A 13644-nucleotide genomic window follows, 5' to 3' on the forward strand; every position below is an offset into this window, starting at 1 on the left:
GTTTCCCCCCTCCTCGGGAACCTCCAGGGGTTGCCCATCCACCTCCGCATCGAACGGAAACTCCTCGCCGTCGATTTTAAAGCCGCCCGCCCCCTCGCCCCCTCCTACCTCACCTCGCTCCTCTCCTGCTCCAACCCAGCCCGCGCACCTCGTTCCTCTCATGCCAACCTTCTCCCTGTGCCTCCGTCTGTCCTGTCTCGCCTCCGGACCTCTCGCCCACATCCTACCCCCGACCTGGAACGCCCTCCCTCCTCACATCAGACAGATGATTGCTCTCCCCCACTTGGAAGCCTTAGTGAATAATGATAATAATAATAATGACGTTGGTATTTGTTCAGCGCTTACTACGTGCAGAGCACCGTTCTGAGCGCTGGGGAATGAGGTCGTCCCACGTGAGGCTCACGGTCTTCACCCCCGTTTTACAGATGAGGGAACTGAGGCACCGAGAAGTGAAGCGACTCGCCCGCGGTCACACAGCTGACGAGGGGCAGAGTATCTCCTCCAAAAAGCCTCCTCCTCTTTTCCCACTCCCTTCTGTGCCTCTCGTACTTGCTCCTTCATTCATCCTCCCTCCCCCACAGCACACACGGATCTATCTGGATCTATCCGTAATTTATTTATTTCTTTCCATGGATGTCTCCCCGTCTAGACTGTGAGCTCGTGGTGGGCGGGAATGGCTCCGCTGGTCGTTCTGTTGTCCTCTCCCAAGCCTTCCTGTAGTGCTTTGCGCACAATAGGTGCTCAACAAATCGAATTATAAATTCCAGAAACGGATGAATGTTGCCCCGGGCCTCCGGTTAGGAATTCTGACGGCACGTTTCCCTCCCCGGCAGGCCGGGCAGGTGGTGGGGATCGACATGGAGTGGAAGCCGTCCTTCGGAGCGGTCCGGAAGCCCCGGGTGTCCATCCTGCAGATGGCCGTGGAAGGGCACGTCTTCCTGTTGGACCTGCTGGAGGTCTCCAAGCCGGAAGACCGGCGCGGGGAGGAGGAGGAGAACGAGGCGTTCGCTCACTTCATCCAAGAGCTCTATCTGGACCCCTCCATAACTAAACTAGGTAAGGCCGACGATCCGTTGGGCCCGTCGGATTTATCGAGCGCTTCCTGTGGGCGGAGCACGGTGCCGAGCGCCCGGGAGAGCTAACTCGGTTGTAGAAGCAGCACGGTGTGGCGGCTTGGGAGTCAGAAGGTCGTGGGTTCTGATCCCGGCTCCGCTACGCATCTGCCGTGTGACCTTGGGCGACTCACTTCACTCCTCTGGGCCACCTCGTCTGTATAATGGGGATTGAGACCGCGAGCCCCACGCGGGACGGGGGCCGTGCCCAACCCGATCTGCTTGTGTCCACCCCAGCGCCCAGGACGGTGCCTGGCGCACAGTAAGCACTTAACAGGCACCCCGATTATTACGAATAGTGGACTCTCCCAAGCTCTTAGGGCTCGGCACACGGGAAGCACTCAGTAAATACCACTGACCGATTAATTGCACGAGAGCGGGAGCCAAGAGGACAGGGTTCCAGTCTGAAATGTGCCCGTGCCCGTCGCTCACCCTCTCTGTACTTCTCTTTCCTCCTCTGTCCGACGGGGTTGCGATACCTGCTTCCCTTCCCTCAGAGAGAGCTAACTCGTACCGGACCCACCCAAGCGCTCAGGAAGCGCTCAGTAAGTGCGTCGGACTGATCGACTGACGTCTTTCTCCCGCAGGTTACGGGATGTTGGGGGACCTGCGTAATTTAGCGTCCTCGGGCCCCGCCCTCCGGGATCTGGATAAGCAGGTGCAAGGCGTACTGGACCTCTTCCAGATAGATAAGCAAGTAAGGATGGGTTACCCCAAGAGGGGAAGACTGCTGCTTTGTTCCCGGGGAAGGCTTAGATTTGGGGTCTCACGGGGGATAAGGGATGGCATCCACCTGGATCTCCCCCTTCTAGACCGTGAGCCCGTTGTTGGGCAGGGATCGTCTCTGTCTGTTGCCGAATTGTACTTTCCAAGCGTTTAGTACAGTGCTCTGCACACAGCAAGCGCTCGATAAATACGATTGAATGAAGAAGAAGAAGAATAACGATGGTATTTGTTAAGCGCTTACTATGTGCCAGGCACCGTTCTAAGTGCTGGGGTGGATACAAGCAGATCAGGTTGGATCCAGTCCCGCACAGCACAGCCTCAATCCCCATTTTACAGGTGAGGTCACAGAAACCCAGAGCAGTAAAATGACTTGCCCACGGTCCCACAGCAGACAAGTGGCGGAGCTGGGATTTGAACCCATGACCTTCTGACTCCCAGGCCTGTGCTCTATCTCCTCTACCCCACCGCTTCCAACCCAGCACTTAGAACAGTGCCTGGCACAGAGTAAGCCCTCAACAGATACCACAGTAATAAAAAGGTTGGAGTCAGAAGGACCTGGGTTCTAATCCCGGCTGTGTGACCTTGGGCGAGTCGCTTAACTTCTCTGTGGCCTCAGTTCCCTCATCTGGAAAATGGGGATTAAGACCGTGAACCCCATGAACTATGTCCAACCTGATTACCCTGAATCCACCCCATCACTTAGAACAGTGCCTGGCACATAGTCAGCGCTTAACAAATACTGTTAAAAAATAAAAAAAGGAGAAGGGGAAAGGAGGTGGAGGAGAAAGAAGGAGAAGGAGAAAGAAGGAGAGGGAAAAGCAGAAAGGAGGGAGAAAAGCGGAAAGATGAAGGAGAACAGAGAAGGAAAAGCGAGGAGGAGGAGGAGGAGGAGAAAGGAGAAGGAAAAAGAGATGGAGGAGAGAGGAGAGGAAAAGCAGAAAGGAAGAGGAGCAGGAGAAAGAAGGAAAAGGAAAGGAGAAAGACGGAGGAGAGAGAAGGAGAAGGAAAAGGAGAAAGATGAAGGAGGAAAGAGGAGAAGGAAAAGGAGAAAGATGGAGGAGAAAGAAGGAGAGGAAAAGCAGAAAAAAAGAGGGGGAGGAGAAAGAAGGAGAAGGAAAGGAGAAAGATGAAAGAGGAGAAGGAAAAAGAGAAAGATGGAGGAGAAAGAAGGAGAGGAAAAGCAGGAAGAAAGAGGGGGAGGAGAAAGAAGGAGAAGGAAAGGAGAAAGGTGAAGGAGGAGAGTGAAGGAGAAGGAAAGGAGAAAGATGGAGGAGAAAGAAGGAGAAGGAAAGGAGAAAGATGGAGGAGAAAGAAGGAGAAGGAAAGGAGAAAGATGAAAGAGGAGAAGGAAAAAGAGAAAGATGGAGGAGAAAGAAGGAGAGGAAAAGCAGGAAGAAAGAGGGGGAGGAGAAAGAAGGAGAAGGAAAGGAGAAAGGTGAAGGAGGAGAGTGAAGGAGAAGGAAAGGAGAAAGATGAAGGAGAAGGACAAGGAGAAAGATGAAAGAGGAGAAGGAAAAGGAGAAAGATGGAGGAGAAAGAAGGAGAAGGAAAAGGAGAAAGAAGAAAGAGAAGGAGTCAGTGAATCGGGCATTGTCTCTTGAATGTCCTGCCTGGGGAAGAAGAAACGGTCAGAGACTCCTCAGAGATCTTTCCCACATCCAAGGACTGAGATCCCGTGAGTCACAGAAAGGATGATTTTTGCTTAGGTCATTGATGAGATGTGGTCCGGCCCGCGACAAGGGGACCTTTTCATAAAAGCCAGCAAGCGAAGGGCGGCAGAAGCGGGATTGTGGACGGAGGCAGGCTCTTCTCACGCTCTGACCGACAGACCCGTTCTGTTGGCGGGCTCGGGCTTGGAAAGAACGCAGCTCAGTTATCGTCGTTACCATTCGCTCGTGCTCCCCTAATGGCGACTCCTCCACTTATTCCGGGCTGCTCTCACGAACCGGGATGGGAACGGGGAGCGCGGGTCCGGGGAAGGAGCGTGAATAATGACGACGGTAGTGCCGTACTCTGTCTCTGTCTCTGTCCCGCACGGATTCCCGGTCTTCATCCACTAGGCCACGCTGCTCCTCACGGTGGACTCGCCGGTCGTTCACGCCGAACGTGGTAAAGGCAGAGAAAGCGATCGAGAAAGCCCCGTGTTCTTCAGCGGTATTCTATTCGATAGTATTTACCGAGCGCTTACTACGGGCAGAGCACCGTACCGAGCGCTCGGAACCAACGAGTCGGCAACGGATAGAGACGGTCCCCGCCGTCTGACGGGCTCACGGTCCGATCGGGGGAGACGGACGGACGGGGACGGTGGCGATAGATAGAGTCGAGGGGAAGAACGGCTCGTAAAAACGACGGCGACTAAATAGAATCGAGGCGACGTACATTTCATTAACAAAATGAATAGGGTGATGAAAATATATACGGTCGAGCGGACGAGTACGGTGCCGAGGGGACGGGAAGGGAGAGGGGGAGGAGCGGAGGGAGATGGGGGTCCCTTGATTCTGTAATCTCTGTTCACTTGGTATCCCCCCGCCCCCCGCCCCGCGGCATTTACGCACATAATTATGTAATAATAATATTCTAGTCACGTTGTCGATAATAAATAATAACGCTACCATCCTATTATTGATTTCTATCAATGTCTGTCTCCCCCTTCTAGACTGTGAGCTCCCCGTGGGCAGAGAACGTGTCTACCTGTTCTGTTCTGTTGTCCGCGCCGAAGGGCTCAGCCCGGTGCTCTGCACCCGAGAAGCGCTCGGTAAATGCCGCGGGCAGATGGCATTGAGAAGCAGCGCGGCTCAGTGGAAGGAGCCCGGGCGTTGGAGTCCGGGGTCACGGGTTCGAATGCCGGCTCGGCCCCTCGTCCGCTGGGTGACTGCGGGCGAGTCACTCCGCTTCTCGGTGCCTCAGTTCCCTCAGCTGTAAAATGGGGATTAAGACCGTGAGCCCCACGTGGGCCGGCCCGATCCCCCTGTGTCTACCCCAGCGCTCAGGACGGTGCTGGGCACATAGTAAGCGCTTAACGGACACCGCCGTTATCATTACTGAGGGGACATCTCCTCCAAGAGGCCTTCCCTGATTAAACCCCCCTTTCCTCGTCTCCCGCTCGCTCCTCGTTTCCATCCCCCCCTCCCCGGTCCCTATCGGTCATTTCTTTCTTTCCGTTAACGTCCGTCTCCCCGTCTAGACCGGAAGCCCGTCGGGGGCGGGGGGCGTGTCTGTCTGTCGTCCTCTCGGACTCTCCCAAGTGCTCCGCGCACGGTCAGCGCTCAGTAAATAGGAGTGGAGGGAGGAAAGGCACTGACCCCCCCCCCCCCCGTCCTGTAGTTGCAGAAACGTCCCGGTCAGCGGAAGAAGAGTTCCCGCCCGGTGGACGTCCTGGCCCAAGATCCGGGCCCCGAGGCAAGAGGGGCCAAGCGGGCCGAGAAGGGATTGAGCCTGCTGGTTCAACGCGTCCTGGGGAAACCTCTCGACAAAGCCGAGCAGCTGTCAGATTGGGAGAGGCGACCCCTCCGACCGGCGCAGATCCTCTACGCCGGTAACGATGACGATTATAAGAAACGTCGGTATCTGCTGAGCGCTTACTCTGTGCCGGGCACCGTTCCGAGCGCTGGGTTACACACAGGGGAATGAGGCTGCCCCACGTGGGGCTCACGGTCTTAATCCCCATTTTACAGATGAGGTCCCGGAGGCACCGAGAAGTGAAGCGGCTTGCCCAGAGTCGCACAGCTGACGGGTGGCTGGGATTCGAACCCGTGGCCTCTGACTCCAAAGCCCACCGAGCCCCGCCGCTTCTCAGTAATAACGATAATAGTAACGGCATCTGTCAAGCGCTCGCTGTGCCCCAGGAATCGTACCAAGCGCCGGGGTGGACACGAGCTCCAGCCCCTTTTGACAGATGAGGAAACCGAGTCCCAGGTTTGCTGGGCTCCATCCCGGTGCCCGGCACATAGGAAGCGCCGAAGAGATTCCGTCATTATCATCGTTCTTCTTATCGGTCCCCGTTTCGTCTCCCTTGGGGGTTCCGAGCGCGGCTCGGTGGATAGAGCCCGGCCTCCGAGTCGGAGGTCATGGGTTCGACTCCCGGCTGTGCCACCTGTCAGCCGTGTGACCCTGGGCGAGTCACCTCGCTTCTCTGTGCCCCAGTTACCACGTCCGTAAAATGGGGATGAACCGTGAGCCTCACGTGGGGCGACCCGGTGACCCCGTATCCGCCCCGGCGCTTAGAACGGTGCTCCGCGCGGAGTAAGCGCTTAACGGATACCGACGTTAGGATTTTCTTAAAGGTATCTGTCCGGCTCCTTCCACCGGGCCACAGAGGAGCAAGGGCGGATGAGAAAATCCGCCAGCGGGGAGACGTCTCCTCGCTGCGTACCTCAGCGGAGAGAGCCCGGGCCCGGGAGTCAGAGGACCTGAGCTCTAACCCCGGCTCCTCCCCTTGGCTCCCGTTTGACCCGGGGCGAGTCCCCCCGCTTCCCCGGGCCTCGGCGCTCCGCGGACAGCGAGCCCTCGAGCGATCAGCCGGTCGGTCCGTGGTACCTGCTGAGCGCTGACCGGGCAGAGCGCCGTCCTGAGCGCTCGGGGGAGTTCGGAGTCGCGGCGGCGGGAGACGCGTAAACGCCTGATGGATTCTCCCGTTCCCGCGTCCTAGCTTCCGATGCCTACTGCCTGTTGGAGGTCTATCGGGCCCTGTGTGACGATCCAGCCCGCTTCGGCCTCAGCGTGGACCTCAGGGAGGTGGTCAAGCTGAACACGGTCGCCCGAGGCCCCCGGCTCATCGCCCGGCCGAACCGGCCGCCCTCGTCCACTCAAGTGAGTAAAGATCGATCGATCGGGCGGCGGTATCCATCGGGCGCCTCCTACGCGCAGAGCCCCTCACCGAGCTCGCGGGCGAGGACGATACGGCGAAATCGGTGGACGCGTTCCCTGCCCGGCTTCCGGGAACCGGGGTCCTCCTGGGTTCCCCGCCAGACCACCCGGCAGATCGGCCTCGTGGCCTCTAAGCCGCAGCGAGCGCTCAATAGGTAACGATCGAACGGATGAGTGCAGCCCGGGGCCGCCTGCCGCCGGCCCGGGTCGCCGGGATTTGGGTTCTTTGGCCTGTTGCTTTCGTGATATTTGCCGGGGTACGGTCGAACGCTGTCCGTGTGATAATGGCGGTATTTGTCAGGCGCTGACCAGGTGCCAAGCAGTGTCCTAAGCGCTGGGGGGAGAGACAGGGTTATCAGGTGGTCCCGGGAGGGGCTCACGGTTTTAATCCCCATTTTCCAGATGAGGGAACCGAGGCCCCCGGAAGTCACCCAGCTGCCAGGCGGCGGAGCCGGGATCAGAACCCACGTCCTCCGACTCCCAAGCCCGGGCTCCGTCCATTAATCCCCGCTGCTTCTCTCTGTATAATAATGCTGGTATTTGTTAAGCGCCTACTATGTGCCGAGCACCGTTCTGAGCGCCGGGGTAGACACAGGGGAATCGGGTGGTCCCGCGTGGGGCTCACAGTCTTCATCCCCATTTTACGGATGAGGGAACCGAGGCACCGGGCAGTTAAGCGACTCGCCCAAAGTCACACAGCTGACGTGTGGCCGAGCAGGGATTCGAGCCCGTGACCTCCGACTCCAGAGCCCGTGCTCCTTCCACCGAGCCGCGCTGCTTCTATATGTCCGACGTGGGGCTCCCCCGTTTAACAGACGAGGTGACTGAGGCGTGAACGGTCTTATCCCCATTTAACAGATGAGGTGGCTGAGGCATAAATAAGTTAAGTGACTTGCCCAGGGTCCCAAATCAGACCCGCCGGCTCCAGCCTCCGAGAGGCCTTCCCCGCCTGAACCCCCATTGCCTCCTCCTTCGTTTATTTAGTCGCATCTGTCGAGCGCTCGCCGTGGGCGGAGCGCCGTGCCGAGCTCTCGGGAGAATAGACTGGAACGGACGCGTTCGTTCCCGACCCTTAGCGGCTCCACGGACGCATCCTCCCCTCCGGAACGTCCCCTCTTCTGCCGCAGGGTCCGGAGTCTGGCCGGTGACCCCGCTGTTGGGTAAGGATCGTCTCCGTCGCCGAATTGTGCTTTCCAAGCGCTTAGTGCAGCGCTCCGCACATAGGAAGCGCCCCGTAGATACGATTCAGTGAATCCAGCCCTTCTGGTGTGTGTATCCAGAGAGTTTTCTGGCCACTGCCTTCTTCCTCGCGGTAGAAACCTGAGTCTCTGGCGTCCGTTCGCCCGTTCGGTTGTGCTTATTGAGCGCTTACTGTGTGCGGAGCGCTGTGCTGAGCGCCCGGGGAGTACAATCCGGCAACAGAGAGAGACGACCCCCGCTCACGGCAGGCGCACGGTCGGAGGGTGGGGGGAGTCAGACGGCAAAACGAGGCAACGGGCATCGATAGCGCCGATATAAACAAACAGGATCAGAGATACGTTCATGCATTGATTCGATCGTGCTTATTGAGCGCTTCCTATACGCAGAGCGCTGTACTAAGCGCTGGGAGAGAATGAGAAGTAGGGAGACTGCCGCAGACCCGGCGTGGCTCAGCGGAAAGAGCCCGGGCTTGGGAGTCAGAGGTCGTGGGATCGAATCCCGGCTCCGCCACTTGTCAGCTGTGCGACTTCGGGCAAGTCGCTTCACTTCTCTGGGCCTCAGTTCCCTCATCTGGAAAATGGGGATGAAGACTGGGAGCCCCATGAGGGACAACCTGATCCCCTTGTATCCCCCCAAGCGCTCAGAACAGTGCTTCGCACATAGTAAGCGCGTAACGAAGACCAAGATTATTAAGATTACTAGACCCAGGAAGATCAGCAGATAGACCGAAAGCCCTCTGTGGGCACGGAACGTGTCCATCCTGTCGTTCTGTCGCACCCTCCCCGGTGCTTAGTACAGCGCTCCGCGTACGGGCAGCGCTCAGCCGATACCGTTGACCCGCCGACCGAGGACGCCAAAGCGGGGAAGCCTTGGGGAAAGAACCCGGGCCTGGGAGTCAGGGGACCTGGATTCCAATCCCGGCTCCTCCCCTCGGCTGCCGCGTGACCTCGGACGAGTCGCTCGGGGTCTCCGGGCCTCAATCCCCTCGGCGGCCGAACGGGGATTAAACGGGTCGAAGCGCGGAAGCGGTCGACCGAGGCTTCGTTCCGCGCGGGAGACTCCGGCCTCCGGCCTCGACTCCCTCCCCGGCCGCCGCCCAGCGCGGGGGCGTTTTGACCGCTAGCCGCCGGCCCAGCTGGGACTGGAACGGACGGGCCGGACTCTCCCTCCCGTAGCCGAGGCCGGTAGAGAAGCAGCGCGGCTCGGTGGCGGGAGCCGGCGGTCATGGGTTCGAATGCCGGCTCCGCCGCTCGTCAGCTGGGTGACCGCGGGCGGGTCACTTGGCCTCTCCGGGCCTCGGTCCCCTCGTCCGTAAAACGGGGATTAACCGTGAGCCCCACGTGGGACCGCCTGATCTCCCCCAGCGCTCCGAACGGGGCTGCGCCCGGAGTAAGCGCCGAACAAATGCCGGCGTTATCGCCGAAGGCCCGGAAACTCTCCCGAGAGGGGGCTCACCGGCTACCGTCAGCAGTTCTCATTGTCGTCATCGTCCTTATCGTTCTCAAGACCTTCCCGCCGCGGGACCCGCGGGGCGCGGACGAAGGGGGGCCTCCCGCGTCCCCGCCCGCCATCTCCCCGCGAGAGTTCAGCGTGGTGTGCGACAACATGCTCCAGGGAGTGGGCCGCTACCTCCGCTGCCTGGGAGTGGACGTCCTCATGCTGGAGAACGGCGACGACCACAGGAAGGCGGCCGAGGTCAGTGGCCCCGACGGCTTCCGGGACGGGTGGGCCCCTTCACGGCGGCCGGGCTAGCGCTTCGCGCCCCCCCCCCCCCCCGGTTGGTTCGGCGGAGTGTGGCGAGCGCTCACTGGGTGCAGGGCGCCGGGGAGGGGACCGCGTCCCCGCCCACGGCGAGCTCGCGGTCTGCGGGGAACGGCGGTGTTTGGGAAGCGCTTACCGGGTGCTGAGGTGAACGACGATAATCGGAATAACGGCGCCGTGGGTGTTGGGTCATCCGGAAAACGGGGATCGAGACCGAGCCCCGCGTGGGACGGGGGCCGCGTCCGACCCGACTCGCTCGTCTCCACCCCCGGCGCTTAACCCGGTGTCTGGAACAGTGGCGAGCGCTTAACGGATGCCGCAGTTCTTCTCCTCCTTCTTCTTCTTCTTTGATTTTTCGGGACGCCGCCCCGGCGCTGTGGACTGGAAGCCCGTCAGAGGACGGGGACCGTCTCCCTCCGTTACCGATTGGTCCATTCCAAGCGCTCAGTACGGTGCCCTGCACGTAGGAAGCGCTCAATAAATACTACGGAATGAAAATACAGATATCCCCACAGCCCGGCACGCCCAAGCGAGGTGGGCGGCCGTTCGGAGACGTGGAGCGCCTCGCTCCCCGGAAATTTGGGGGCCGCGTTCCCCGCCCTCGAGGAGCTTCCGCGTCAGTGGGGGAGCCGGACGGGATGGTATCTGCGGAGCGATGGGGAGAACGAATTGAACGCGGATGGAATAAATGCACGCCCGCGTGGGCCGGGGGTGGGCGGAGGTAGGCGAATGCCAGGTGGGTCGCCGTGCCTCGGGGATTAGATTCTAACTCCGGCTCTGCCGCGCGGCCGCTGCGTGACCTTGGGCGAGTCCCTTCGCCTCCCTGGGCCTCAGTCCCCTCATCTGGAAAACGGGGACGGGGAGCGGGAGCCCCCCGTGGCGCGGGGACCGCGTCCGGCCCGGTCTGCTCGTATCGTCAGCACGGCGCCCGGCACGTAGCGGGCGCCTCCCAAATAGCACGATTACCGTCACCGCTAGTCTGGGAAAGACGCTCGCGAGGAGGCGGGCTTGGAGTCGGAGCCCGATTCAGCTCGGCCGGGGGGGAGCAGATGGCGAACCCCATCGGTAGCTTTCTCGAGCTCCCACAGGGAACCGTCTTCTCGTCGTCCCCCCCCCCCGGCCCCGCACGCCAGATTGGGAAACTTGCCGTCAGTTGAAGTTGCCCGTATAAGGTCTCAGACTTGGGGCAAACTTTCCTCTAAATGCAGATGTTCCCCCCCCCCCCCCCCAAAAAAAAAAAAGTTTCAGCCCCTCTCGGGGGTGGTCGAGGGTTAAAAGTGTCAAATAAAAATAGAAGTCAAGTGCTTATGAACATTTCTTTAGGCTCTTGTAATTCCAGAGTGGCTCGGTGATTTCTCTTTGCAGTGATCTTTTCTGTTTCTTTTGGTGTCCTGCAGGAAAGCGGAGAGGAACTGAACTAAGTGACCCTTGAGATAGCGGGCGTTTGTTGTTGCGTCTTTTGTTTTTCTGAAACGATGTTTGCATCCGCAGCTGAAAATGGAAACTGTAAAGTTATTAGCGACGAGTAAATCTGATAAAGTTAATCGGCCCAGTCTCGTTTTTAAGCCACGCCCATTGCTTGAACGCGGGGGCGTGCGCAGAAGAGGTCTAGTGACACAGTAAGCGTATTCCGGGAGTCGGCATTTCAAGCCCAGTCTGCCCTGGTTTCAGAACCAACGCTTCCTTCCCTGCTGGCCGTTGCCACTGACGGTATTTAGCGAGCGCTCATCGGGCACAGAGCAGTGACGATAATGATAACTGCCCTATTTGGTAAGCGCTCAAGTGCCAGGCACCGTATTGGGCGGGGGGGCGGCGGATCCAAGCGAATCGGGTCGGACACGGTCCCTCTCCCACCTGGGGCTCACCGTCTCTGTCCCCGTTTTCCAGGTGAGGGAACCGAGGCCCAGAGAATGATGATGATAACGACGGTATCGGTTAAGCACGCGCTATGTGCCAAGCACTGTTCGAAGCACTAGGCTAAGGTCATCAGGCCGTCGCCCCGTGGAGTCTTCGTCCCCATTTTGAGCTGAGAGGCGAAGTGAGCCTTTGCCCGAAGTCACCCAGCTGACAAGTGGCGGAGCCGGGATTAGAACCCACCACCTCTGACTCCCAAGCCCGGGCTCTTGCCACTAAAGTGATGATGATGTTGGTATTTGTTAAGCGCTTACTATGTGCAGGGCACTGTTCTGAGCGCTGGGGTAGACATAGGGGAATCAGGTTGTCCCACGTGGGGCTCGCACTCTTAATCCCCGTTTTACAGATGAGGGAACCGAGGCCCAGAGAAGTTAAGTGGCTCGCCCGCAGTCACACAGCCGACGAGCGGCGGAGCCGGGATTCGACCCCGTGACCTCTGACTCCCAGGCCCGTGCTCTTTCCACCGAGCCAGAGTGAAGTGACTTGCCCGAGGTCACACAGCAGACGAGCGGCGGAGCCGGGATTAGAACCCACGACCTCGCGCCTCCCAGGCCCGGGCTGTAGGACACGGGACCGAGCGCTTGGGAGACGATAGTACGACCGAGTTGGGAGACGCGTGGATTGCCCAGAAGGAGCTTACGCCGTTTTAGGAATGTCCTAAGAATCAGGAGGACATTCTTTAGCAGCAAGAAGAATCAGTAATAACGAGGGTATTGGTTAAGCGCTTGCTATGTGCCAAGCACCATTCTAAGCGCTGCGGGAGATACCAGGTAGCCAGGTTGGCCCGCGTGGGGCTCGCGGGCTTCGTCCCCGTTTTCCCGACGGGGTCGCCGAGGCCCAGAGAAGTGAAGCGACTTGCCCGGAGCCACGCAGCTGACAAGCGGCGGAGCCGGGATCAGAACCCGCGACCTCTGACTCCCAAGCCCGGGCCCCTGTCTACTCCCTGCCGCTCCCAGTTTGCCGAACCGTTTCGATCGTAGGCCTCTCGAGAGCGGGGATCTCTCCCGCCGACCCCGTCACGCTCTCCCCCGGCTCTACCGCGCGCCCAACCGACGTTCCGTGGCTCAGTGGATAGAGCCCGGGCTTCGGGGGTCCGAGGTCACGGGTTCGACTCCCGGCTCTGCCGCTTGGCAGCTGTGTGACCGTGGGCCAGTCGCTTCGCTTCTCTGGGCCTCAGTGACCTCGTCTGCAAAATGGGGATTGACCGCGAGCCTCATGTGGGACAACCCGATTACCCTGTATCCGCCCCGCCGCTTAGAACGGTGCCCTGCCCGTAGTAAGCGCTTAACCAATACCGGCGTTGTTATTATTATGGGTTCGAATCCCAGCTCTGCCGCTTGTCAGCTGGGTGACCGTGGGCAAGTCGCTTCCCTTCTCTGGGCCTCAGTTCCCTCATCTGTAAAATGGGGATAAAGACTGTGAGCCCCACGTGGGATGACCCGATTACCTTGTATCTCCCCCAGCGCTTAGAAGAGTGCTCGGCACATAGTAAGCGCTTAACAGATACCAACGTTATCATTCCATAGACTCCCCCGATCGACTGACGGTCGGCAAATAAGATTGTAAACGCCTCGAGGGCAGGGATCACGTCTCCTCCTTCCGGCGTCCTCTCCCGAGCGCTCGGTACGGTGCTCTGCACACAGTCGACCGTCGGCTCCTTTGAGGACGGCGATCGCGTCTGTCGGCCGCTCTGGAACCCTCCCAGGCGCTCACGACAACGCTCCGCTCACAGTAACCGTTCAGTAAATACCGCTGATGGATTGTAAATGAGTTCGATTGTCATCTCCTTGAGGGTAGGGGTCTGGTCTGGTGACTCTATTGCCCTCTGCCCAAGTGCTTGATGATAAGAATAATAATGATGATTTGTGCTTGGGTATTATTATTGTATTCATTTCCAAGCCCTCTTCTAAGCCCTGGGGCGGACACCAGGTGAGCACGTGGCCCCACCTGGGGCGCACGGTCTTGATCTCCATTTACGGACGAGGTGACCGAGGCACAGAGAAGTGGCTTGCCCAGGGCCACCCAGCAGACAAGTGGCCGGGATTAGAACCCACGTCCTCTGACC

At 59.4% G+C, this 13644-nt stretch overlaps 1 protein-coding gene and 1 long non-coding RNA gene across 4 annotated transcripts in view; both read left to right on the plus strand.

Annotated features, from left to right (window-relative positions):
* EXD3 (exonuclease 3'-5' domain containing 3) overlaps nt 1–13644 on the plus strand; it is a 241239-nt gene that overhangs the window by 94045 nt on the left and 133550 nt on the right. For all 3 annotated transcript variants that reach the window (XM_029054293.2, XM_029054292.2, XM_029054295.2), the window contains 5 exons: nt 834–1056; nt 1700–1809; nt 5163–5373; nt 6487–6647; nt 9411–9599. In XM_029054293.2, coding sequence (XP_028910126.1) covers nt 834–1056; nt 1700–1809; nt 5163–5373; nt 6487–6647; nt 9411–9599 — 894 coding nt within the window. The remainder of the gene's footprint in view (nt 1–833; nt 1057–1699; nt 1810–5162; nt 5374–6486; nt 6648–9410; nt 9600–13644) is intronic.
* LOC114807807 lies at nt 9737–11209 on the plus strand. The gene is made up of 2 exons (XR_003755864.1): nt 9737–10199; nt 11063–11209. It is a non-coding gene; the product is annotated as an uncharacterized LOC114807807 (long non-coding RNA).

Source organism: Ornithorhynchus anatinus, chromosome X4, assembly GCF_004115215.2.
Source record: "Ornithorhynchus anatinus isolate Pmale09 chromosome X4, mOrnAna1.pri.v4, whole genome shotgun sequence".
Taxonomy (NCBI): Eukaryota; Metazoa; Chordata; class Mammalia; order Monotremata; family Ornithorhynchidae; genus Ornithorhynchus; species Ornithorhynchus anatinus.